At 37.5% G+C, this 26,946-nt stretch overlaps 3 protein-coding genes across 3 annotated transcripts in view; all 3 read right to left on the reverse strand.

Annotated features, from left to right (window-relative positions):
• The window catches only part of chst3b (carbohydrate (chondroitin 6) sulfotransferase 3b), a 303,775-nt gene that overhangs the window by 116,028 nt on the left and 160,801 nt on the right, over positions 1-26,946 (reverse strand). The gene's annotated exons all lie outside the window — the stretch shown is intronic.
• The window catches only part of zgc:92749 (elongation of very long chain fatty acids protein), a 238,241-nt gene that overhangs the window by 115,609 nt on the left and 95,686 nt on the right, over positions 1-26,946 (reverse strand). The gene's annotated exons all lie outside the window — the stretch shown is intronic.
• Positions 8,532-25,816, reverse strand: LOC103028621 (S-adenosylmethionine synthase-like). The gene is made up of 9 exons (XM_049464871.1): positions 25,617-25,816; positions 20,997-21,074; positions 20,549-20,671; positions 19,086-19,198; positions 18,308-18,451; positions 15,036-15,254; positions 13,094-13,276; positions 10,305-10,438; positions 8,532-8,912 (listed from the first exon to the last, which is right to left on the reverse strand). The coding sequence occupies exons 1-9, from the start codon at positions 25,717-25,719 to the stop codon at positions 8,810-8,812; spliced, it is 1,200 nt and encodes a 399-aa protein (XP_049320828.1). The 5' UTR covers positions 25,720-25,816; the 3' UTR covers positions 8,532-8,809.

The following is a 26,946-nucleotide window of genomic DNA, read 5'->3' on the forward strand; positions in this document are numbered from 1 at the left end:
AGATTTATTAAAACTGAGGGAATTATTTATTAAATTAAGAGAAAGACTGTTTATTAAATCAAGAGGATTATTTAATATATTTAAGTAAACATATTAATTACATCCAAGGAATTATTTATTACATTAAGTTAACAATATTTTAAATTATGGACAAATATATTTATATTATATAATATATTGTAAGAGAATGATTTACTACATTAAGGAAAATAATGTATTATATTTAAGTAAATCCATTTATTGTAATATGAAATAATTATGTTAAATAATTGTACTTAATAATAGTTATAAAATATATAAAGATTTATTGTTTGTGAAACGTCTGTACGACTGTTTATGGTTTAGGAATTGTGTAGAGAGGCTGAACCCTTGTTTCTGTACGTGCCGTATTAGGAAAGCGCCCACCAGCGACAGCTCGTTCTGAGTGAGACACGCCCCCAAGCGACTCATCGCCTGTTGCACAGGCGACACAGAGCGATTTTATCGCGTTCGGTGTGAACGTACAGTGAGACTGGTGTAAAAACACATTCTATACATTCAAAAAACTATACATTCAAAAATAAGTAAAAAAAAAAAAAGAAAAGTAAAAATTTGACTAAAACGTGATCAGTTCCACAAAAATAAGACAATTCTGCTTCCTTTTACATTTTAAATTATTATATTTTTGAGCAGTCGTATGGCTTCTGGTTTTAAAGAGATCAGGGCATGTGTCTGTCTGATATAATTACTGTGTTATAAGACCTGACAAAAACAAAAAAAAAACACACCAAAACAGCCTAGGGTTCAAAGGGTTAAATGTTACAAAGACAAAGTTTCGTTTTTATGTTTGTAAAACAGCTTTATGCCCTCTCTCTCTGTGACTTTGTGTTCCTTGTTTATCAAATGTTTCGTACAACCCGTTCATAACGTGCTTCTCCAGGTACTAGATATTAAATTTAATGGCGTACTCGTCTCTAGAGCTCGTAGAGAAGGAGACGTCTCATGGCTGTGGTGTTTCCCTCGGGTTCCTGCAGACATTAGAGCCGCACATTTCTACCACACCAGTTCCTCTTCATCTGAGATTTCCATCTGTCCACCAGCTTTACGGCTCAGGAAACCAGTCTGAGAAAGAGAGAGAGAGAGAGAGAGAGAGAGACTTACTGCCCCTGTCTGTCTGGTGATATAGGGACAGCAGAAGTTGTACGTTTTAGACGTTGTTTTACAGAAATCCACACAGAAATGTTTCAAACCAAACTCAGAAAAAAAAGGTTCTGGCAGAGCTGCAGAAGCTTCATCTGCTGGATTGATGAGATGTAAGGCTGGCTCGGTTCTGGGCGCTTCCAGTGAAGTATTGCACACGTCTCAATACAGCGTGAGCTACAACCTGGAGTGGAGAGTCTGTTTCTAGTAAAGTGGCCACTGTGTGGAAGCACATGAACATAGTACTGTAGGTTTTTCTAATAAGGTGGTAGATTCATATTATATTTATAACTATAGTGAAGTCAAAATGTTCTGCATTGTAGATTGTAGATTAATACTAGTGTCATCCAGACTATGAAAGAATGTTAAACAAACCAGAATATATTTTATATATTATATATTTTATATATTCAGTTAACAGCTGTGCTCTGAACTCATCAAGAGTTAACTATTTCAATTTCTTGCCTTTTAATGTGTTTGAGAGCATCAGTTGTAAAGTTGTGAAGAGCTAGAGTTGGTTGAATACAGTGAACAACCCTATTTGAGTAATGTTCTAATTCATATTATGGGAATAACTTCTCAAGTGAGTAAAGAAAAAAATGGCTTTAAAACATGAAATTTAAAAAACAGTCACAAAAAACATAAAAAAGGTTATGATGAAATTGGTGCTCATCAGGACAGAAACAGGCTTTCATCAGGAAAGGAAGTGCAAGAGTTCCCTCTGCTGCACAGGAGAAGTTTATCAGAGTTACCAGCTTCAGAAACCGCAATTTAAAGGTCTCATTCCAATTTTTTTTCATTAATTTAAAAAAGCCTAGTTGTGATCTCTAGAATAAATGAATGCCATGTGAGCTGTTTTTTGTGGGGAAAAAAGTGCTCTGGTGATCCGATATAACGCTGCTTTAGTCCGGTGGAGGAGTGGGCGGGGAAGAACGATAGGATATTGGTTCTTGCTCATGAATATTTATACATGCAATCATATTGCCTCTAATTGGCTAACAGTACAACATTTCTACACTAATAACAGTCTTTGCAATGCATTATGTTATTTTACAACATGTGTAATGCCCTGCTCAGTAAAGGTCAGCCACTGACCAAGTTTTAGAGTCTCTGTAAAACCTGAAATCCACTGGAGATCCTATATAAACCTACAGTATAGTTACTTAAACATAGAGGTGGGTAGTCCAGGTCCAGAAATAAAAATCTGGATGGATTTTTACTTTTAACTAGTGTGAACAGAACTGTTTTAAAAATACACCTGTCAATCTTAATTGTACTTTGCTGATGTGTCCCATAGACAAATTCCAATCATTTGTTCCTTAGCTCTGAATTACTGGGCAAAGCATACAAAACTGATGTGTTATTTGCACAAATAACACAGGAACAAACTGCCATGTTGTTCCTATTGCTGTTAATAAGCTCCTATATGATGAGAGGGTGTTGCTCCGTGGCTTCAACTGAGCTGAATATTAATTCACGGGTTGATGTAGACACGATGCTTTTCCTGATCGACTCGTTTTTCTGAACATTTTCTTTTACTAGCTACTGCAGACAATGGAGCATGAGGAAGAGTTTTATGTGCAGCATCCATATACAACTCAGAGAGACCTATAGTATTTCACAAAGAACAAGAAAGGATTGGATTTTATATATATTTTTTAATGTTAAATGAAATTAGGAATGTAACTCATTACTTGAGTATTTTTTTCTCTGAATACTTTCTTACTTTTACTCAACAAATTATTCAGATGACCATTTTTACTTTTACTACTTCTTGAGTAAGTAAGATTTTGAGGTAACGGTACATTTACATGAGTTTTTACATGTTTTTGGCTGCTCTGCTGCCCTGTTTCTGCAGATGTGTTCTGTGTGTAGTTCTGATGGACCTGGTAGGCATCAGCGCCTCTGAAGCTTCCAGTATCAACACACTATCAGGCGTGTGTGTGTGTGTGTGTGTGTGTGTGTGTGTGTGTTGGGTGTGAGTGTGTGTCACTGGCACAAACTCTGAGGACTCCATCATCTCTGACAGGCCGGACTGGGAGACGCCCCAACAATTAAGGATTAAACAGGACAAGAAAGACTTATTTATACTTGTTCAGTATGTGGTTCTGTTTGATCGGGTCCACATGTGCTTTACATTACTAAAGGCAAGTTTTAAAATTTGCATTTAAAATATGAACCAGTGGGCTGCAGGGAAAGTAAAATTCCAATACATACAGTTGTATGAATTTTTTTTTTTATGATTTTCCTTTATAAATCATTGGTTGTTCGGATCAGAAATCTTAGTTAAATATATCGTACAGCAGAAGAACACAGTGATATTTGAGAAATGAAATTAAGTTTATGGGATTTACAGAAAGTGTGCAATAATTCTTAAAACAAAATTAGGCAGGTACATAAATTTGGGGATCCTTGTCGTTTTATTGATTTAAATACCTTTAGCACTAATTATTGGAACATAAAATTAGTTGGTAAGACCCTTGACCTATATACACAGATGAATCCAATTATGAGAAAGGGTTAAGGTGTCCAAATGCAAGTTTTTCTCCTCTTTGCATCTTCTCTGAAAAGTGGCAACATGGGAGCCTCAAAACAAATTACTCTCAAATTACCTGAAAACAAAGATTGTTTAACATCATGGTTTAGAGGAAGGATACAAAATCTCACATCTCAGAGATTTCAGCTGTCAGTTTCCACTGTGAGGAACATAGTGAGAAAATTAAGTTCTAGTTAAGATCTGAAGTGGCAGAACAAGAAAAATCTCAGATAATCAAAGGAGAAGGATGGTGAGAACAGTCATATAGTCAACCCACAGATCAGCTCCAAACACCTACATCATCATCTTGCTGCAGATGGAGTCACTGTGCATCGTTCAGCTATTCAGCTCACTTTACACAAGGAGAGTCTGTATGAGAGAGTAATGCACAAGAAGCCTTTTTTCTGAGCACACGCCACAAACAGAGTCGCTTGAGGTATGCTAAAGCTAAAGCACATTTACAAGCCAGCTTCATTTTGGAATAAGGTGCTGTGTGTGGACTGATGAAACTAAAATTATGGAGGTATTTGGAGGGTGGTTATTTATGCATGTAGGAAAAAGAACACCGTATTCCAAGATAAACACTTTACTGCTCCCCACAGTAAAATCTGGTGGTGGTTCATCATGCTGTGGGGCTGTGTGGTCAGTGCAGGTACTGGGAATCTTGTTAAAGTTGAGGGTTGTATGGATTTCTGTCAATATCAGCATGTTTTTGAGAACAATGTTTAAGAATCAGTGAGAAAGTTGAAGTTGCGCCTGGGCTGGATACTTCAACAAGACGACTTCAACGACAATAAACACTAAACACACTGCTCACAATCTACTAGCATTCATGCAGAGGAACAAGTACAATGTTCTGGAATGATCATCTCAGTCCTCAGACCTGAATATTATTGTAAATCTGTGGTTTGATTCATGATCAGAAACCTGAATCAAACCTGACCGAACTGGCGATATTTTGTAAAGAAGAATGATTTAAAATACCTTCAACCAGAAGCTTCAACCAGACTCTTATTGGAAGCTAAAGGAAGCATTTAGAGGCTGTTATTACTGTAAAAAAGGAGGATCTACTAAATATTTATGTTTTTTTTGTTTTTTTTGGGGTGCCCACATTTACCAAGTATATATATCACTTCCTCTTGACTGCCAATGCACATAGCACCTCAGTGCTTGGGTATGTTGGCTAAACCATTATGTAGGCTAATAAATGAGGCTAATTTAATGAGGAAAGGGCACAGTTTCAGTAATAAGTTCATTACAGAGCAGTGCAGTGAGGACAGGTCCTGAATCAGGCTTCCCCAGAGGAACCAGTAAGCTGGAGAAGTGCACAGGGTTTCCCAGGCCACTGACGAGGGGTTTATTTAACGAGGCCTGGACGCATCCTTCATAGTTTCACCTCTGTTGAGTTTTCAATAACCGTGCAGAACCATGGCAGCGGATTAAACCCCACCCACAATAAATCATAGCAGGCTGTGCTACCGAGCACCACAGGGTTCAGGAAAGTGGTTCTCCAGAACCAGCAGCAGCAGCATTGTCAGCTAAATCTGTAGAGAGGAGACATACAATCCAATACAATTAAAAAAAGAGCTCTTTCTTATTGTGTATCTGAATCTCATGATGAATAAACCAGTAGAAATGCTCTAAAATTGACATTTTAAACTGAATTCCATCATAGCTCTTGGATAACGGCTGCAGATGCTGGTGCTATTGTCCACTACAACCCACTGCATGCAATCACTCAGGTTTGTTGACGATCTAGTGGGTGAATGCCAGTGTTTTTGGGTTCTTCCATGTCTATGTTACCTTCTGGCTCCTTTCCTTTAGTTAGGCTTTTATATTCAGATCTGCTGGAGTCATTAGCCACACTCTGATAGTGTTTTCTCTGATTTTGTATCTGCCCACATGTCTGGCCTGATACAGATGGGTGTTCTGGTAGTTCTGGAAGTTTCTGGAAGTCAGGCTTCCCAGTCACCCACCGTCCTGTTTATGCAAACAGCCTCGGACTTGGACTACTCACTCTCCACTACCAACTATACAGAAGTTTATATGAACTCTAACTAACTAAGAGTTTTCTACCTGCTTTCACTGCTGGTGGTAACTGGCATATATTAGACATATGTGGATGTATAATGACTTTTTAACATTTGTTTATAAGTTGTCTGAACAAAGGAGCATGGGTCAGCCTTTATAGTATGAATGATAGTACATTTGATAGTACATGGGCCTTTCCACCGTTTCAGTGCCATTTCTGTCCCCAGGAAATAACATGTACATTGACTTAAATGCAAAAGTATAATAAAATACCACTTACACCACACCACTGAAAAAATTGCATTCCTTACCTGTCCCCACCCTCTAACTATAACCATTACCATTAAATATAATTATGAAAATTCTTTAGAGACGTATTTATTTTTGCATTGCTGTGTGGTACTCCAAATTCCACCAATGCACCTACCTAATTTAAAATACACAATTTAGTTGTGTCCCTGGGATTCACTCCTGTTCAGTCCTGTTACTGTAACACATTACCCCATCTAAAAAATCTGGATTACTCTACAAGTCACACAATCTACAGGAAGTTACATCAGCTAGTTCTTCTGGAGATCATGGGAAGATCAAAATTAAGTTCCCTCATTTATTTTTCTATATATTTTCTATCTTATTGTAACTATGACTGAGAAGGATCACCTCAACACTTATTCCTGTGACCTAAATTAATTCTCAGATCTTTTTGGGAATTTGGGGAAAATCACTAGAATGTGCTTAGTGTCCTCATGCTATTAGAATAGCCGCCATTTAGCTATGTTTAATGTTCTTGCTAATTCTATGCTAACAAATTAATTCCTGTTACTTTTATTTCTATTACTCAAAACATAAAAAGTAAAAGGAATGGGTTCCAGTAACAGGAGTCATACATGTCAATTATTTGAACATGCAGTCAACCATTTCTTTAAAATAGAAAATACCTTTAAAAAGACATTCTTGAGAGAACATCACAGGAATTAGTGGACTTGCTTTCAAACAAGTTTTTTATTTTATTTTATATGAGTTTTGTAACCATCTTCGGCTTAGAAACCTTGTAAAAATCAAGTAAAGCTGCCTGAGAGTAACCAGTATATGTTTTAAATAGTTAAATATATGTGTTATTAGATTCAGAGTTGAAAAAAGATAAAAGATAAAATAAGTTTAATTTGGAAGAATGACAACAAGCCTTACCTTTTCTTACCTCCCCGCTCAATGGGGGTTCAGTGGTGTGTGTTTAATTTTTTTGTCTTGCTTCTCTGTCTTGCTACTAAAAAACTGCTTTTGCGACAACATACATCAGTTATGAAAAAAAAAACGCATTTGATTTGAGTTCTATTGAAAGTTAAGAAGCCCTTCTCCCAGGCTAAGTGTGTCTCAGACTGCCTTCATTGAGTCCTCATTGAACATAAAGCACCAGAAATACAGCAGGTTTTAGGCAGTATTTTCATTTTGTCCAAAAAGGTCGTCCCACCAGTACTGGAGTACTTGGAGTACCAGAGCTCAGCTGTGTTTACCAGCTACTGTATTTCTATTTTATATATATATTATATTATTTATATATAAAAGACAGAGTCACTACTCTTGAAGAAAATATTGTGTTTGTGTTTTTTCTACAGAGCCTGCGGACTTCCTGACTTCATTCAGGAACAGAAAAAATGTGTAATTTTGCCAGCAGTCCCCAAGACCAGGGTTTCTCAACCGGGGGGCCGCGAACCACCAGGGGGCCGCGAAGCACCCTCTAGGGGTCTGCAGGCCATTTGCAGCCCGCAGAACGATACTTTGTGGCCCACGACCTGAGATCAAATTTTAGTGTTAGACGCATTCTCTCCCCGTCCACAAGCACAGCGCATCCTATTCATTTAAATAGAGAGCCGCTGCATGAGACTTTCCGGCTAAACAGTTCAGCTGTGAGCCTCTTACACACAGAACAGCTGCCTTTAAACCACGGAGGAGAAGCTGAAAACGGATTTATAGAACTATAGATCACTTTGAGGTTGATTTAAAAATCTTAAACTTATGATTGACTACATGTCTACTGTTGCATCATTTGAATTAAAAAAAACGTCACGGATACACCCACACGGATACACCCACACGGATACGCCCACACGGCGAGCTGAGTCATCAGGTGTTCTGTCGAGTTCTGCTACCCTGTCAAACCTTGCTACTCTTATATGTATATTTAAACTTCAAAATACAAAAGAAGCACAATATTAGAGCATGTTTCCAGTATGAAGTTTATGTACTATATTTGGAAAGCCTAAATCACCATCCAATTTTTTTAGATATTTTATTATTATTATTATTATTATTATTATTATTATTATTATTATTATTATTATTATTATTATTATTAGGGGGGCGTTGACGCTTTCAAGTTGTAAACAAGTGGGCCATAAGGTAGAAAAGGTTGAGAATCCCTGCCCTAGACTGTATAACAGTGTTACAATGCCTCCCTCTTGTGGCCACAAGAGGTGCCGCACATGCACAGACCACGTGTCATCAGTGTAGCAATGAAAACAGATGATGGACAAAGCTGAACTGTACTAATGCTAAACAGGATAGCCCTAACACTAATCCCTGGGGGAAGCCCTTAATAATATAACTTAATGTGTTAAGTATTAAGATGTTTCTTGGAACTCACACATTCCACACAATCAATGAGCAGGCATCCCAATACTTTTGTCCATATAGTGTGTGTGTAAGCTGCAGCATGTCTAACTGTGTTACTGTATTTGGTATCCAAACTGTAGATCACTGACACCACCACCACACACCCAACTCATGATCAGGATTACTTTTAGAAGTTTATTTTTTACATTCAACACACACACACTCGTACACACACACACACACACGCTCTCATACACACACAAATGTACACGTTCAGACTCAGCTGCCTCTCTCGGATCATGGTGACAGACAGCTGCACACGTCACTCCTGTATTAAATCACACACACACACACACACACGCAAGAGAGATGATACACATCCACACGTGCCGAGTATATACACGGTGCTGAGACACACACTCACACACACACACACACACACACGACACATCACTAGAAGTTGAGGTTCTTGGCCACTTCCCAGGGGAACTCTTTCCTGCCGAAGTGTCCGTAGCACGCTGTCTTCTGATAGATCGGCCATTTCAGATCCAAATCCCTGACGACACAGAGTGAACCAGTGTTATACACTCATTAACAAAAAATTACACATATATATGTATATACCTATGTTGCAGCTGGGGCTGTAGATCCTGCACACTTAAAGTTGTACTTCTGCTAAAACTTTTTCTCCACTTCTTCTTGTTCTTTGTGAAATACTATATGTCTTTCTGAGTTGTATATTGTCTGCAGTAGCTAATAAAAGAAAATATTAATATGCACAAGAACGAGTTGATCAGGAAAAGCACCGTTTCTACATCAACCTGTAATTTAGTATTCATGGCCTCGCCCACCTTGGCTCATTACCGCCCACAGGCAGAGCTGAATCCACGCAGTGACTCTTCTCATCAGATAGGAGCTTATTAACAGCACTAGAAACAACATGGCAGTTCGTTCCTGTGTTATTTGTGCGAATAACACATCAGTGTTATACTGTATGCTTTGCCCAGTAATTCAGAACTAAGGAACAAATGGTTAGAATTTGTCTATGGAACACCACCAGCGAAGTACAATTAAGATAGGTAGATGGTTTTTTTTTTAAAAACGGTTCTATTCCAACTGCCTGGGGGGCTCTGCTGTGGCTCAGCCAACAAAACCTTGGGGTTGGATTTTTACTTTCTGGACATGGACTACCCACATCTGTGTGTAACTATAGGTTTACATAGGATCTCCGGTGAATTTGGCATTCTACAAAGACTCTAAGACTAGGTCCGTGGCGGCTGAACTGCACTTAGCAGGGCTGTACACATGTTGTAAAGTAACATTTGGGATTGAAAAGACTGTTATTAGTGTAAAAATTTCTTTATTTTAAAATGTTTCTTACTGTTGTCCATCTCGCGATATGTGTGCATTTATGAATATTCACATGCAAGAGCCAAAATCCTATTGCAGGAAAACTAAGACCATATGTCTGCCAACTGAAGCCCAACAGAGGATAGATGATGCAACAGGACAACGACCTAAAAGATAGAAGTAAATCAACAACCGAATGGCTTCAACAAAAGAAAATTTACCTTCTGGAGAGTCCTGAGCTCAACCCAATTGAGATTCTGTGGCCTCATGACCTCCAGAGAGCGATTCTCACCACATATCCCAAGAATATTGCTGAACTAAAATCCATATCACTGCATTGGTATGAGTGGATCAGACACGGCAGTGCTGCTGGAGGTTTTAAACACTGTGTCCACTCACTGTGCACTTTATTAGACACTCCTACCTAGATACTCTACACCTTGTAGATGTAAAGTCATAGACAGAAGCTTATCCTTATCCTTTATACACAGGACACTTCCCACAGGACTCTGTTACTGGTTGGATACATTTCTTCAGCTTCTTATTCGTCCTGCTATAAATGATAAATCCTCAGGAAGTATGCACAGGTATATCTTACCTGACGATGACCCCAGGCCTCAAGTCGAAGTTCTTATTGACAATCTGTAGAAGCTCCTTCTCATTTTTGTGGGAGGAGCCGTAGGTGAACAGCGAGATGGAGAGAGGCTGAGCTACTCCAATGGCGTACGCCACCTGAAGCCAACAAGAAAGACAAACAGTACGTTCATCAGGCAGAACACCAACATCTCAAAGCATGCAGGTGTTTAAAGGAAATTATATAATAATTTTAATAAGTGCTTACACTGTCTGTCAAAACTTAATGACATGTAACTTTTTAAAGTTTTTCTTCAAGAATTGCAGGTTTTGAACAGTGAAGCATCTCAGATTTCACAGTGAAGCCACCACAGGTCTAGCGCCTCTGCTGGCTGGTTGCAGTATGTGTGTTGCAGGTGTGTGTAAAGTATTAATCTGATCAGTCTGTGTTTAATTGTACCCAATAATCTGATAACTGCAGAAAATCTGCTTTTGTTAGTAATTTGTTCATCAATTTTACATGCATTTGGCTAATCAGTAAATGAGAAAACTCTGCAATAATCAGCACTGAGTTCCCCAAAGGGTTCTTAGTTACCAAAATAATTCTTAGATGGTCGAGCGAGCCTTACACTGAGCACTCTCTCTGTCCATGTTAAGATGTTTTTTGGAAAACTGCGCCCAGATTTCTATTTTGCCACCAGTTGCAATATTTTCACTCTGATGTAAACTTCAAACTTTCTGCTGTGGCTTTATGTAGACATGAACTCTTACTGAACTTTACTGACAAATGTATATATATATATATATATATATATATTTTTTTTTTTTAATAGAACGCAGTGTTTCCATGTTGCAGCCTCCTCTGTACTGATGCAAAGATGAAGATATGTGTCACACCTTTAGCCTTTTGTAAGCACATGGTCCCAGTCTCCGCCCTAGCTCCCTCCTAGCCATTAGTGTTGTCACCTTGTGTCTTGTTTGTAACCCGCCCCCTCATTACCGGTTCTCACCCTCCTTGTGTATATATAGCCTTATGTATGAGAGTTTTCTTGTCAAGTCGTTTGTATTCTTGTCCTCTTTATGTATGTGTATTGGCTTTGTAGATTGTAGTATTCCTTAAATTTCTGTTTCTTCACTCCAGGTCTGTTGTTTTGTTATCTTAGTAAGTGTTCCTAGATTGTTCATTTTGTATTCTTTGTGTTTTCTAGTAGTGATGGGTAGATCATGAAGCGTTTCGACCCATAGGGAAACTGTATTGATACTGTGTCGATACTGTGTCACTGAATACTGACACCTACTGGACCTTAAAAATCCCTACAGGCAACCTAGTTGAGTTCATCCTGGGTCTTTCTGGGACTTCATTCTCATGTTTGGCCCTATAATGCCTCAGCATTGAGGAGCTGGATTTGTTTAAATATGACAGTTCTGTCAAACAAATGTGACATTTAACCTGCAGAACATAATATATGAATAGTAAGCTGAGAGTCAATTTAAGATGAATTTGGATTCAGATCGATCAAGTTGAAGCTCTGAAAGGAAGCCGACTAAACAACAACGCAATTAAAACAAATATTTTATTTTTCGATGTAAGATCAAAATGATCCCACACAGCAGAAAACTTTCATTTTCCTTGAGGCTGTTTTATAGTTTTGGATGAAAAACTCGATGTACCGCTAAAGTGCAGTGATTTTTTTGGCAGATGCATCCAGACAGATGCGCTTCCTTATAAACACAGTTTGGCACATTAGTGTCCTTTTTCGAAACAGTTCCTGTATCAGTCATGTGACTTGCTGGAACCGATACGCGCACCGATGCGGGGTTTGCTGTAGGAGCTCGGCGCATGTGCCGACGCATCAGTGTTGCCGAACCCAGCACTACTAGTTATTCTATGTTAACAGTTATGTTTTAGAGTTTCCTTAGTTTTTCTTAGTCTTTGTTAAATATATATTCTAGTCTTGTTTTTGTGAGTTTTTTGCGCTACCTGTGTTTTGTTTTCTGTTTTGTTTTTATTTATCTTGTTTATTAAAATAATTTAAATATATCAGCACTTATGTCCACCCTCCTCATTTGTGACAATATGCTTTTTTTCTTTTTTAGCTCTACACTGTTTCTGGATATGTCGGTCTAAGAAAAGTGGAAAGAAATCAGAGCAAGTGTATACATGTTCCGGGAAATCTGATTACTAAGAAATGACAGCACATTTCTTTAAATCAGATTTCTTAATCAGATTTCTAAGCCTAATCTGAGCTAAGTGACCATTAGAATAGTCAGATAACTGCAGAAATACAATCATAGTTGTATTATTAAGTATAAAAAGTATAAAATAGTATAAAAAAATTATGAATATAAAAATCGACAAAATGGAGATTGGATAGCGACGATATTAACACAACTATTAAATATCTCAGTTTATTCACTCAGCATACTTACTCAGTCAGCAAAACTCAACTAAATGCTAACATGATAAGTTGCTAACTAACCCTGTAATGGAGAACTTTGAGTACCAAGGAGAACTACTGGCCTCACCCAACATTACTATTGTGGTGCTAGCATGGTGGCTACTGGTCTCGTTTTGAATTGCTAGTGCAGCATTAGCACAAACTAGCAGTCAAACTAGCTCAAAACCGTTTGAATCTGATAGAACAGTACACCCAAGACATTACAATTCAGCTTTTATCAGAACAAAAGTTCTATATTAACCCTGAAACTCTGAAGGATTTATTTATTTGATCATTTAAAACTACAAACGCTAGAAAGATTTCCCTAAACTTTACTTTCTTGCTTTAACTTTAGTGTTCAGTGTTAACATCTCACCTGAACCAGCACTCTTCGGCACAGCTTGGCCTTCACCAGGGATTTGGCAACCCAGCGGGCGGCGTAGGCAGCGGAACGGTCCACCTTGGTATAATCTTTCCCAGAGAATGCCCCGCCTCCATGAGCCCCCCAGCCTCCGTAAGTGTCCACAATGATCTTACGTCCTGTTACTCCTGCATCTCCCTGGATCAGGAGGATAAGATAAAAGTGAGAACTACACAATAATCCATGCTATAAACATGTGAAGGACCCTGCTGCAATAAAAATGGTCCATCCTGATCAGCGGTGGCTCTGTGGTGATCCCCTTCCGTTGATGGGGTAAATAAACTGATAGACTGCAGTCTGCAGTGCCTGTGGTTTTAACACCAGAGCATTTATTAGTGAGGAGACAAGCGGACACTGACCACTGTATCAATTCAATGATTCAGAGTTCAGTGATGCTAATCATGGCACCTGTTTATGAATAAAGTCCTGCCCTTTAACAAAAAGTGCCTATAAGGATGAAAAGTCAGGCTGCTGGTTAAAAAGCCCCCCTTGCTATGGAGATATGCGCAAGTGCAGTAGCCATAACAAGACAAAAAAAACACAATAATTGGTAATTAGACCTTTGGTTTCCAGTATTTTGGTCCCTTCCCCTTCGAATAGACAAGAGGTTGGTCTTGTCGGAGAGGATTTAAGTGCCTGGCAGTGTTGCCAAGATGGCCGCAGAGTAAACAGACTTGCCTATAAAGACTTTGTTAACACTCTTGACCTCTCTGATGGTCACATGTCTTTGCACAGTGTTTTTGTGCCCCTATAAGTACAGCCCTGGAGAAAAAAAAAGAGACCACCTTAGTTTCTGAATCAGTTAATCTGATTTTGCTATTTATAGCTACATGTTTGAGTAAAATGAACATTGTTGTTTTATTCTATAAACTACAGACAACATTTCTCCCAAATTCCAAATAGAAAAATTGTAATTAAAGCATTTATTTGCAGAAAATGAGAAATGGCTGAAATAACAAAAAAAAAAACGCAGAGCTTTCAGACCTCAAATAATGCAAAGAAAACAAGTTCAGAAATCAATATTTGGTGGAATAACCCTGGTTGTTATTCACAGTTTTCATGCATCTTGGCATGTTCTCCTCCCCCAGTCTTACACACTGCTTTTGGATAACTTTATGCTGCTTTACTCCTGGTGCAAAAATTCAAGCAGTTCAGCTTGGTTTGATGGCTTTTGATAATCCATCTTCCTCTTGATTATATTCCAGAGGTTTTCAATTTGGTAAAATCAAGGAAAAACATCATTATTAAGTGGTCTCTTACTTTTTTCCAGAACTGTAGAGGTGCTTAGAAGCTTGTGAACCCTTTAGAAATTTTCATTAGAAGTCCTAAAAGTAGATAAGTTAAACTAAATCAAACAAAAGAGACAAAACGTTTAAATTTGCTCATTTATTTATTGAGGAAAAATATACAGTATTTCATGTATGTGAGTAAAAAAAGCGAGTTGACCTTTAGGATTAGCGGATCATTTGATGGTGAAATTTGCTTCAGGTGTTTTGAAGCAGATATACATGGATCTGTGTGTGCAAATGTGCAGAAATGGAGGAAGGAAATTCAAGACTATTATTACCCCTCTAGGAGTGTCCACCAGCAAAGGTCACTCCAAAACTAGAACATGCAAGAGTCAGCGAGAACCCAGCGTAACTTCTAAGCAACTAAAGGCCTTTCCCCCTTGTTAATGTTCATAAATCCATCATTAGGAGAACACTGAACAACAAGGGTGTTCATGGCAGTGCTTCAAGACACTGCTCTCCAAAAAGAACACTGCTGCTCATCTGCATTTTACCCAAGGTTTAGTTTAAAGTAATCAGCATCATGATAAAAAAAAAACGAAGCTGAGATAAAGTGTTTTTGTTTATTTACTGCAGGTCTAATCCGAGAGTCTGGTCAGCAGGCTCACCTGAGGGCCTCCGATGACGAAGCGGCCGCTGGGCTGAAGGTGGTAGACGGTCTTCTTGTCCAGGTATTTGGCTGGAACCACGGCCTTGATCACTTTCTCCTTCAGCACCTCCCTCTGCTCATCCAAAGTCACATAGTCGTCATGCTGGACGGAGATAACGATGGTGTGAACTCTCCGAGGAATCAGCGCACCGTTCTCCTGTGAGTAGTGCACTGTCACCTACAGACAGACAGACAGACAGACAGACAAACCTGTTTAGGCTCATTTATTATCCCTTTACAAACAATTTTAATATATGCACCAGTTATTCTTTTGTGCATCACCTAGATGGCAGTTCTATTTCAAATGCTTCTTGTTAGAAAGTTCTGCCACAAGTTAAATTAATTGGCCAAAAATAAAAGAACATAACAAAAGAACACTAAAGAAAACAAAAGACCAAATAGTTCAAACCAACTTCTTGGTATGATTTCTTTTTTTTTTTTTAATTCAAACTGTTGTGCTTCCTCTTATGTTAGATTGCAGCTGTGGCTACAACTTATAATTTGTATTTTTGTAATGAAAACCTGTGACAAATTTGGCCAGTACTTGGCCTATTGTAATCCTAATCTTACAGGTGCACCTAAAAAATAGAATATTAAAAAAAGGTTACTTTATTTCAGTAATTCAGTTCAAAATGTGAAACTATCTGTATATCATATAAATGTATTACACACAGAGTGATCTATTTTAAATGTAAAGGTTTCAGAAAATTTGAATATTATATTAGACCAATTGGTACTTTCTGCAGTGTGGGCAAAGTGCCAAGTCCTGCTGGAAAATAAAATCCACATTTTCACAAAAGTTGTCAGCAGAGAGAAGCATGAAGTGCTGTAAGATTTTACAGGAAAACACGGCACTGACTATAGATTTGATAAAACACAGTGGATCAACACCAGCAGATGACATGACTCTCCAAACCATCACTGACCATCAGTAAATTTTACATTTCATTTGTAAATCAAGGGCGCAGAGTCTGGAGGAAGAGTGGAGAGACACAACTGCTTGAGGTCTAGTGTGAAGTTTCCACAATCAGTGATGGTTTGGAGAGCCATGTTATCTGCTGGTGTTGGTCCACTGTGTTTTATCAAGTCTAAAGTGCAGTGTTCAATCTTACAGCACTTTATGCTTCCTTCTGCTGACAACTTTTATGGAGATGCAGATTTCATTTTCCAGCAGGACTTGCCACACTGAGGAAATTCCGATTGGTCTTATATACTATTGTAGTTTTCTTTTGGGTTTTCATTGGCTGTAAATCATAATCATCATCAATAAAAAAATAAACGCTTAAAATAGATTACTCTGTGTGTAATATATATGTAAATTATATGAGTTTCACATTTTTGAACTGAATTACTGGAATACAGTAACTTTTCAATGATATTCTATTTTTTTGCACCTGTACCTCAGCATTGCAAGTGACAGTCACACGCAAGTGAAAATTACACAGAAAAACAGTACGTTGTTTAATAAACTAACAAATGCTAGAGCTAACTTAGCGAAGCTAACATTACCATCCTAGCCCTTTACAACAACTTTTACCTGTCTGCTTGAAAACAGCCAGTTTGTGGAGTGGTAGTAACTACAGCTCTAAACAGCGTCTACACTCAGATACTGTAAGGTTAGTAGGTTCTTCTGCTGCGTTCCCATATTTGCTACAGTGGAGTGATTGATGTCTCGTGTCACGTTAGCTGTGATAGGTCACTGATAGTGCAGTAAGTCTAAAATAGCTGGGTTCTGTTTCAGTTTCAGAACCGTGCCAGCGGGTATTCTGGTGTGTGTAGCGTGAGGGAGCAGGGTGTGTTGGATTAATGTGTGGCTGTGTGTAGTAGTGAGTGTATGAGTGTAGCACGCTGAATGAGTTTCTGTATTTTGTTATAAGATGATTTAAATAATTTCTTAGTATCAATCCCATCATTTTGTGCAGGAATATTGAGTGTTGTCTGCTTAAATTTGACCATGAGTAAGTGAAAAACACTAATATTCATGTTATGGCATGGATTTCATAGTAAAAAAAAAAATCCAATTCAATGTGGATGTGTTTGCAACTTTGTAGACTGTATATGTAGTCCAGTTAGTTTTGGTTTCACATTGCAGTTATATTCATATATAGCTCAATAAAGAATTTTACAACATTCTGTCACTGCTAGTGGGTAAGAGCAAAGTAAAGAGCAAGAAAAAAATACATTGCTACTAGAATTCAGAGGTTATGAATTTATTTATTTATATGGCTTTTTAACACAAGCAATATACCATGCCATCTGTCAGGAGGCAAGCATGACCTATTGTGTAATTAACTTATGAAACCCTAAAGACTTAAAAGTGTTCGGCCTGTGCTTGCAGAATTCTGTACCTTTTGGAAACTCATGGTCCATGTTGGCATGAAGAGAAGTAACGTAAGGTAGCACTAAAGATTGAAAGCTTTAAAACATAGTTAGGAAATTTGTGAAATGAATTTCGCATAACTTACTGCTCAGTAAAAAATAAAATTCTTCCACTCTGAGTTCATTTTCATATTTGCGTTTGGCTTTACGTTTTCCAGATGCTTCCATGTTTCGGCAATTGTTTAACTAGTAGCCTAGCTACTGGGTCGCACCAGCACACATGATGTTGCAGCGTATTCCTTGCTGGGGGAGGGGTGGGGTGTAGCATCACCATGACAACAGAATTTGGCTTTGTCCGGCCACAAGTCATGTAGTGTAACGAATATTTAAGCAATGACTCAAATATATGCTACAAGTGTACAGCAAACATTAATATATAAAGGTATTTAACATTATTATAAATATGTATTTTTTTTATTATGAATGGAAGAACCACACATGAACAGGCACCCCTGGACCTTGACTGCAGTGTTGAATCTTGTTGTATTGTCAATTTGGCAAGTCAGCTTTCTAGGTGTTGTGCCGAAATCCACCTCCCTGCCAGAATCCAACTCCCTTCAATGGCAGACAGAATAATCTTACAGATTCCTCTTGGATTCCTTTTATTTCTGTTTAGAAAGCTGAGTTAATCTACAGTTACAGTAGATACAGGAATTACCAGAGTAATCTTTTGTACCCAAACTGCTGTCTGATATGCCTGCACGCCAAGGGGAGTCCATTTTTGCACAACACCGCTTCTTTTACTTCTTCTATTGTTTTCTGGGTGATGATAGCCTGCCTCAGCTTCCTGCAATTGGTCAGAAAGTCCAAACTGTCAAAAAAAAGTGTCTCTATTTAGGTTTATGGTCTGACCTGTGTCTTGGAGTCTGGTCGCAGCCAGGGAACAGTGCCGTTACGCCTGAGTTCAGCCATCTTAGCATTGAGTTTGTGCGCCAGCATGATGGTGAGAGGCATACACTCCTCCGTCTCATCTGTAGCGTAGCCAAACATCAGACCCTAGAAAGAAAGAAAGAGAGAGAGAGAGAGAGAGATATAGGAAATAGGAAAAATGCTCAGATGCTCACTAATATTAGTCTATTTACCACCCTGTTATTAGTGTATTTATCACCCTGTTATTAGCCTCATTACCACCCTGATACTAGCCAATTTACCTTCCTGATATTAGCCCATTTATTAGCCTCTTATTAGCCCATTCATCACCTTCATATTAGCCTATTTATCACATTCTTATTAGCCTATTTATCACACTGATATTAGCCTACATACCATCCTGATATTAGCCTATTTACCACCCTGAAATCAGACTAGTTAACACACTGTTATTAGCATATTTATTATCCATTTTATGAGTCTGTTTACCACCCTGTTATTAGCCTATGTATCCCTCTATTATTAGCATATTTTTCCCTTTGTTATTAGTCAATTTACCACCCTGTTATTAGCCTATTTATGCCCCTGTTATTAGCCTATTTAGAAAGCTCCTGACAATATTAGTTATATAAGCACTGTATAATTATTTTTTTAAATGTTGATATTGTTTGGAATTTAGATTATATTAGATGTTAAAATAAGTTTTTTGTGCAGTCTGCACTGATTAAAAAATATAATCTTGGGAGTTTTATAGTGTTACCTGGTCTCCAGCTCCTATCTCTGCCTCCTGCCGGTCTACATGAACTCCCTGAGCGATGTCCGGAGACTGCTGCTCCAGAGCCACCAGAAGATTACACGTCTTATAGTCGAACCCTGAGGAACATTCAGTTTATTATATTTATTCAGTCTTAATTCAGTCGTTATTGTAGCAGTTTATCTATCAAGCAAACTTTGTTTTTAATCACACCCCCACATCCTGATATTTTTAAAAACAGAGGTTTTGTCTGTTTCCACATCCAGACAGAAATGCAATACCACTTATTAAAATAAAAGAGATCTAGCAAGTGTACTTCTGAATAACTGAAGAAGGATTCAAAAACTGCACACATTAGATTTTGGTTCCTCTGCTTTGGTCTGTAATCAAAATAAAAATAAAATTAAGCTGTAAAAATGTTTACAAATTGCAGAGATAACAGGGCGAATCAAGGTGCTGTCCAAGTTTCAGGTTTATTTTGAACAAGCTAAGCTAATGTGAACAAAACATTCACAGACTCATCCGAAATTATTCCAAAAGGACATGTACAACTCATCCAGGAGGTCACAAAAGAACCCATAACAACATTTAAAGAACAGGTCTTAGGTTTCTTAGTTAAGGTCAGTGTTAATGATTCAACAATAAAAAAGAGACTGGTCAAAAAGTATATCTATTTTGACCAAAAAGGCGAAAAAGACTGTCATGGTTAGCACAGAATTGCAGACACGTGCAGATACTGATAAAAATATATGTTTATTATAAAATAAACATCTGTTTATTATAAAATTACATCTGGCGGGAAACTAACACATAATTTTAGAAAAACAACATCATACTGAATGTAAAACATGGTGGTGGTAGTGTGATGGTCTGGGGCTGCTTTGTTGCTTTAGGGTCTGAACAACTTGCTGTAATTGATAAAACCAGGAATTCTGCTGTTTACAAGACAATCCTGAAGGAGAATATCTAACCTGTTATATATATAATATCTAATCCGTTTGTGACCTCAAGCTCAGGCGTACTTGGGTTCTGCAGCAGGACAATGATTCAAAGCACACAAACAAATCCACCTCTGATTGGCTTAAACCACAACAAAATGAGGGTTTTGGAGTGGCCTAGTCAAGGTCTAAGTGATTGAGATGCTGTGGCTGATCTTAAACAGGCTGTTTATGCTGGAAAATTCTCCAATGTGGCTGAATTAAAAAAATTCTGTAAAGAAGATTAAAACAAAATTCCTCCACAGAGATGTGAAAGACTCGTTGTCAGTTATTAGTAATGTTCGATTGCAGTTGTTGCCGCCAAGAGTGGCACAACCAAGTTATTAGATTTAGGGACAAAGACTTTTTCACACAGGGCTAGATTGGTTTTTTTTTCCATTATTTTCCATTTTCCAATAAGTGCTTTGTATATATGATATTAAAGTTTGTTTGATGATCTGTAAAATGTAAGAATGACAAAAATGCACATACCTTTGTTTGAGTCGTCGTATCCAATATGGCGAATGGTGTCTCTTACGATCTTTTGGTAGTCTACATTGGCACGAGACGTGATCTCTCCACACAGCAGCACCATACCCGTCTTACATACCGTCTCTGAACACACACACACACACACACACACATTCCTCAGTAGCATTCAGGTAGCACTGAATTTAGTATAAAACTAAACTAACTGTTTTCCTGCTCTACTGTTCTGCTTTATGATTTTCTTATTTATTTACAAAAATATAATAAATATGAGGGGATTCTGTTACATTCATTGTAATACACAACAACAGCATTTACTCAAAGGGAGTTCATTTCTGGTAGAGGGGCATTATTTAGCACAGCACCTGTAGAGGAAACTGTAAAGTATAAAAATCCTTTGCATACAGTCAGTTATTGAAACTCATCAAATTATCTTATTTAATTCTCTTACCACAGGCCACTTTAGCATCCGGATCCTGCCTTAGGTGAGCGTCCAACACTGCATCACTGATCTGATCACAGATCTTATCTGCAAAAGAATGAAACCAATCAGAACATTAAAGTTATGATTGAGACAAAAACGCCTTTAAACATTTTTTTATATTATCTCCATTTCTGCTGCCTCATCTCCATTTGTCTTTGTATGTTTTTGGAATTTGAATCTGGCAGATGTTCTTTATATTTATACAGAATGTAAGAGATATGAGAGCCGATTAGAAATGGTTCAATATGACTTAAAACCTTGAAATAAAAATAATATTTCCTAACAACTCTATACACTGGGCAATGTTGTTTGAGCTTCACATACAGAATTAGTGTGTAATTAAGCAATAGAACTCTCAAGGTTGTGTGATATCGCGAATAACGTCCCGGCTGTGATTTGGTTGTAGGCACGAGCCGAAAGCGAGTCTTTTTTGGTCTTTTTTTTTTTGTAGATCATTTGCAATAACACACAACCTCAAGTGTTCTATTGCTTTTAAACGACAGTTTTTTTTTTTTTTTTTTTTTTTTTTTACAAAATGAATAAAGAAAATAAATTGAAGAACTTTAAGAAATTCAGTTTAAATATGCTTTAATATGGATTGAGCCTTCTGCCAAAAAGTAGTTCCACAAAAACTGTAACAGAACTGAAACTTAACTACAAAACGGTGCATAGAACATACAGACTAACACCACAAAAGTTAGCTTGAAATCAAAATTGGGAATAGTGAAGATGGTAACGTTAGGAGTGTGAAATAACGCTAATACTCTCCTCTCCTGCTCCGTGGAGCCGTCTACAGGTGAAAGCTGCGCATTTTTTGAGCATTTCTGCTTGTTTTTGCTGGGTGGTGTTGGTTTTAACTATAGCCGGCTGGACTGTGGTTAGGTTAGCGTAGCTTGCTTTAGCTCAGCATTAGCTTAGCGTAACTTAGCCTAGCCTGGCTGGTTAAGTTATCGTTCTGGCTGTCAGACAGCAGTAACCGAGTGATTTTCTTTCCCTTTTTCCGCAAAAGACGAGCCAGAGCTGCAGGCGAGCGTGCCGCGGCTGAGCGCTAGCCTGTGCTAAGCTAACGCTGCTGCTGTGGGTGTCCTGTGTGTATACGCCGTTACTCGGCAACGTGTCGGCGGAGTGGTACAAGTTTAGGGTGAGAAGGCCGTGATGTAATCACATATATCAGCACGGCTAGAACATTTCTCAACCAATCAGATTGTGAGGTCGGAACTAACTGTTGTATAATGCTTAATTACACACTAATTCTGTATGTGAAGCTCAATTAACTTTGCCTAGTCTATAGAGTTGTTAGGAAAGATTATTTTCATTTCTATCAGCCCTCATATGTTTTACATTCTGAAACAATATAAAGAACATCTGCCAGATTCAAATTCCAAAAAGATATGAAGACAAATGGAGATGAGGGAGCAGAAATATTTATATTTAGATATTTTATTAAAGATCATGTTGGAATAAACCCTGTAATATTGTTGATACGATGAACATCAGCTGTTTTAGTGGTTTTCTCAGTATTTTGGTGGATTTGAAACACATTTTACCCAGTGAATTGGTTTTATCTGAATCCCACAGTAACAATCTGGCAACCCTGTTTACTCACTGTCCGCTCTGTTTGTTCGGATGTCTGTTGCTAAGTAGCGAGACCCGCAATGCATTTTGGGACACATTTAGCTTGCTTAGTAAGCAGCGATGTTCACTATAAATCATGATGCCTTATGGGAGTTTTTAGTGCCTTAAAATCATGTTCGAATCCCCCCTTACGATTCGGACACTCAAAGAAAAATGGCCGACATACTCAATAGTGCCCTAGATAGTAAATTGGGAGCCATTTCTGTCTCAGCCTTAGTGTGAGAAGGCCGTGCTGTTATCACAAATATGAGCACGTTAGAACACTTCTCAACCAATCAGATTGTAAGGCCAGAACTAACTGTTGTATAAAACTAAATAAAATATGTAACACAACATGCCAGTCATCCCAACAGGAAGTTGTAGAAGTTCCTAATGGTGTACTGAGATAATCCATGCCATGCAGCTTGAGTATTCTCACACAGTTCCTGCAGGTTTTGCATTGCATTGCATTTTTGGAGTTTTGATACTGTTTCCAATACCATTCCACACACTTTCAATCAGAGATTATGAAGCATTATAACTGATTGCACTGTTTGTAGTGTTTTCTGATTCCTGAGTTTCTCTTCCTAACTGTGACCCTCACTGACCTTTACTGTAGGAATTAGATGAAATATTAGATCAGCCTGAGGTGTAGAGTGATGTGCTCCTATCAGATGGTTCTGCCTGGAACACTCTTGTGCTGGAAGTCTGTATCCCATAATATGAGCACTTATTATTTTTTTTATTAAATTGAACTCTGAATCTAATAACACATATATTAATCTATTCTAAACATGTACTGGTCAATCTTAGGCAGCTTTACTTAATTTTTTTACAAGGTTTCTAACCTGAAGACGGTTACAAAACTCACGTGACATTTAAAAAGCATGTTTAAAAGCAAGTCCACTAATTCTCCACTTTGATTTCCTCTCAAGAAAGTCTTTATTTTAAAGAAATGTTTGACTGCATGTTCAAATAATTGCTATTTATGACAAAAACTCACTCCTGTTCATGGCACTCATTCCTCTTACTGGAACTCACTACTGTTACTCGCACTCATTCCTGTTACTTTTTGTGTTTTGAGTTACAGGAATGTAAGTAACATGAATGAGATTTTAGCATAGAATTAGCAAAAAAAACGTAAAAAAAATCTAAATGGCGGCTATGCTAATAGCATGAGGACACTGTGCACATTCTAGTGATTTTCCCAAAATTCCCAAATAATATCTAAGACTTAATTTGGGTAACAGGACACAGTGTTTAGATTGTCCTCCTACAGGATCTACAGGCCCAGCTGTAACATAGGTGGGTGAGTAAATGTGCTGCAGGATGCCATAAGGAAGCTGCATGCCACCATGACCAACCATATCTCAACTAGTATCCAGAGTAGAGGGGCTGAAAAGAGTACTATATAATTTCTTTTTTTAAGAAATTCAATTGTACAGTGTCCCCAATAAACTTATCCTTTCAGCCCTAATATTGTAATCACTTATAACATGTAATTGCATATATTAATCATTACATTTACACTATAAATCACATATTCATTCCATTCCTAGCAATCTACTTCTTACTGTATTTTTTTTTTTTATATTTGTAGCCAGTGATGTAATATTGTAACATATTTAGCACTTTATTTAGTTAAAAATAAGTATTCTAAGTAGATAAGTAAGTGCTAAATGATTTAGTATCATATCTCAACTAGTATCCAGAGTAGAGGAGCTGAAAAGAGTACTATAGAATTTCTTTTTCAATTGTACAGTTTCCACAGTAAACTTATCCCTTAATGCTAATATTGTAAAAACTTAATACATATAATAACAATGTAATTACATATATCAGTTATTACATTTACACATATAAAGCTTCATTCCATTCCTAGCAATCTACTTCTTACTGTATTTCCTTTTTATATTTTTAGCCAGTGATGTAATATTGTAAAATATTTAGCACTTTATTTAGTTTAAAATATGTATTCTAATTAGATAAGTAAGTGCTAAATGATTTTAGTATCATATCTCAACTAGTATCCAGGGTAAAGGAGCCGAAAAGGGTACTATAGAATTTCTTTTTCAATTGTACAGTTTCCACAGTAAACTTATCCCGTAATGCTAATATTGTAATAACTTAATACATGTAATTACAATGTATTTACATATATCAGTTATTACATTTACACATAAAGCTTCATTCCATTCCTAGCAATGTACTTCTTACTGTTTTTTCTTTATATTTTTAGCCAATGATGTAATATTGCAACATATTTAGCACTTAATTATTTAGAAGTAAGTGTTCTAATTATATAAGCATGTGCTAAATGATTTAGTGTCGTATATATATATATATATATATATATATATATATATATATATATATATTAGTATCAACTAGTATCCAGAGTAGAGGAGCTGAAAAGTGTACTATAGAATTTCTTTTTCAATTATACAGTTTCCCCAGTAAACGTATAACTTAATGCTAATATTGTAATAACTTAATACATATAATTACAATGTAATTACATATATCAGTTATTACATTTACACACATAAGACACATATTTGTTCCATTCCTAGCAATCTACTGTACAGTTTCCACAGTAAACCTATCCCTTAATGCTAATATTGTAATAACCTATTACATATAATTACCATGTAATTAAATACATAAGTTATTACATTTACACATATAAAGCTTCATTCCATTTCTAGAAATCTACTTCTTACTACATGCTTTCCATATGTTTATTCAGTGAGTGTGATATTGTAACATATTTACCTTTTATTTAGTTCAAAATAAGTATTTTAATTAGATAAATAAGTGGTAAATGATTTAGTATCATTTCTAATGCAGCAAACAATTGAAGGTACTGCAGCTCAGAGCTCTTACAGCTTCCTAAAGGCTACTCATGCATTTTCAACACATCTGTCCACTCTGCAGCTCCAGCTGAACTGAGGTTTTAGAGCTTTGCCTGACCTGGATGCCCCTCTCCCACTGACTCCGAGGTGAACATGAAGTCTCCGTCTCCGCCGATGAAATCTCCATCGCAGCAGGAGCCGTTCTGCAGGCCTCCATTCATCTTCTCCACTTCAGCAAGGGTGCTAACCGTGGCCTTCAGGAGAGAACCGGGACGAGCTGAGTGCTGACTGCACCCCCAGAGTAAAAGAGAAAGGGAGAGAGAGAGCGAGGAGCTAAGCAAATAAGAAGGTTGAGTGAGTTCATGAGTGAGTGAGAGAGAAAGAGAGAGAGAGAGAGAGAGAGAGAGAAAGAGAGCTTAGCCAAAGATAGGCCTGTCACAATGATAACATTATCAAATTATCATACAATATATAGACATGACTTCATCAATTGAGGTCTTCCAATGAATAACCATATATCAACCAGAAACATACACCATATACAGCTCTGGAAAAAAATAGGAGACCACTGAATCAGTTTCTTTGATTTTGCTATAAATTCCAAATAAAAATTTTCGACTTTCCGACCTCAAATAATGCAAAGAAAAGAAGAGTTGACAAAAGTGGATAAAATAATAAAAATCTTCAAAAAGAAGAGCCTGTCCAGAATTCAGACTTAAAATGAACTAATGTTTCATTTTGTTGAGTTCCAGTTCTTAGTGCGTCTCTAGTAAAGACCGAAATATAAACTCACACACTTGGTGAAAGAGTGGAGGCCTGCAGGCCAGGCAGGAAAGCTGCTGGATTACCAAGTAGAGAGGAAGTGTTTGAAGCCTTTGTTTGTTCATTATGAACCCCTCACCGACCATTCTGCTCACTGACCATCACTAACACACTCTCTCACATACAGGTGTTTATACAGCGAGAGGACCTGGAGTGTTGGAAATATTCACACTAATGAAAAAGCAAGAAGTTGATAGTTGGTCTGTGATGATAATGGATGTACAGTAGATGATTACAATATTTGAGTGAAAAACTATGTGCACTCAATTGTGCATCGCGTAGGTGGACTTAGGGGGAGTGACGGTGTGTCTTTGGTATTGCGAGGGCACAAAAAATAGGCAATGTGTGACTCAAAACATGCTAAATGCATATACTAGTTATTTTAATCCTGACTTTGGTGCATTCATATCTTAACAGTGCTCAGCAGAGAAACCAGATCTTCTCGTTCACGCTGTGAAGGTACTTCAGAAGCTCATTTAAGGGAACAGCAATGTTATTATATGCTTTATTCTGTTTATTCTGTTGTATAGGTTCATTTCAGTCAGTGGTGCACCTGTGTTTTCTTGCCAAAATAGCAATAAGCAAGAAATTAACCTGAACACACCTCACTTCCAGACCTCTACACC

Source organism: Astyanax mexicanus, chromosome 15, assembly GCF_023375975.1.
Source record: "Astyanax mexicanus isolate ESR-SI-001 chromosome 15, AstMex3_surface, whole genome shotgun sequence".
NCBI lineage: Eukaryota > Metazoa > Chordata > Actinopteri > Characiformes > Acestrorhamphidae > Astyanax > Astyanax mexicanus.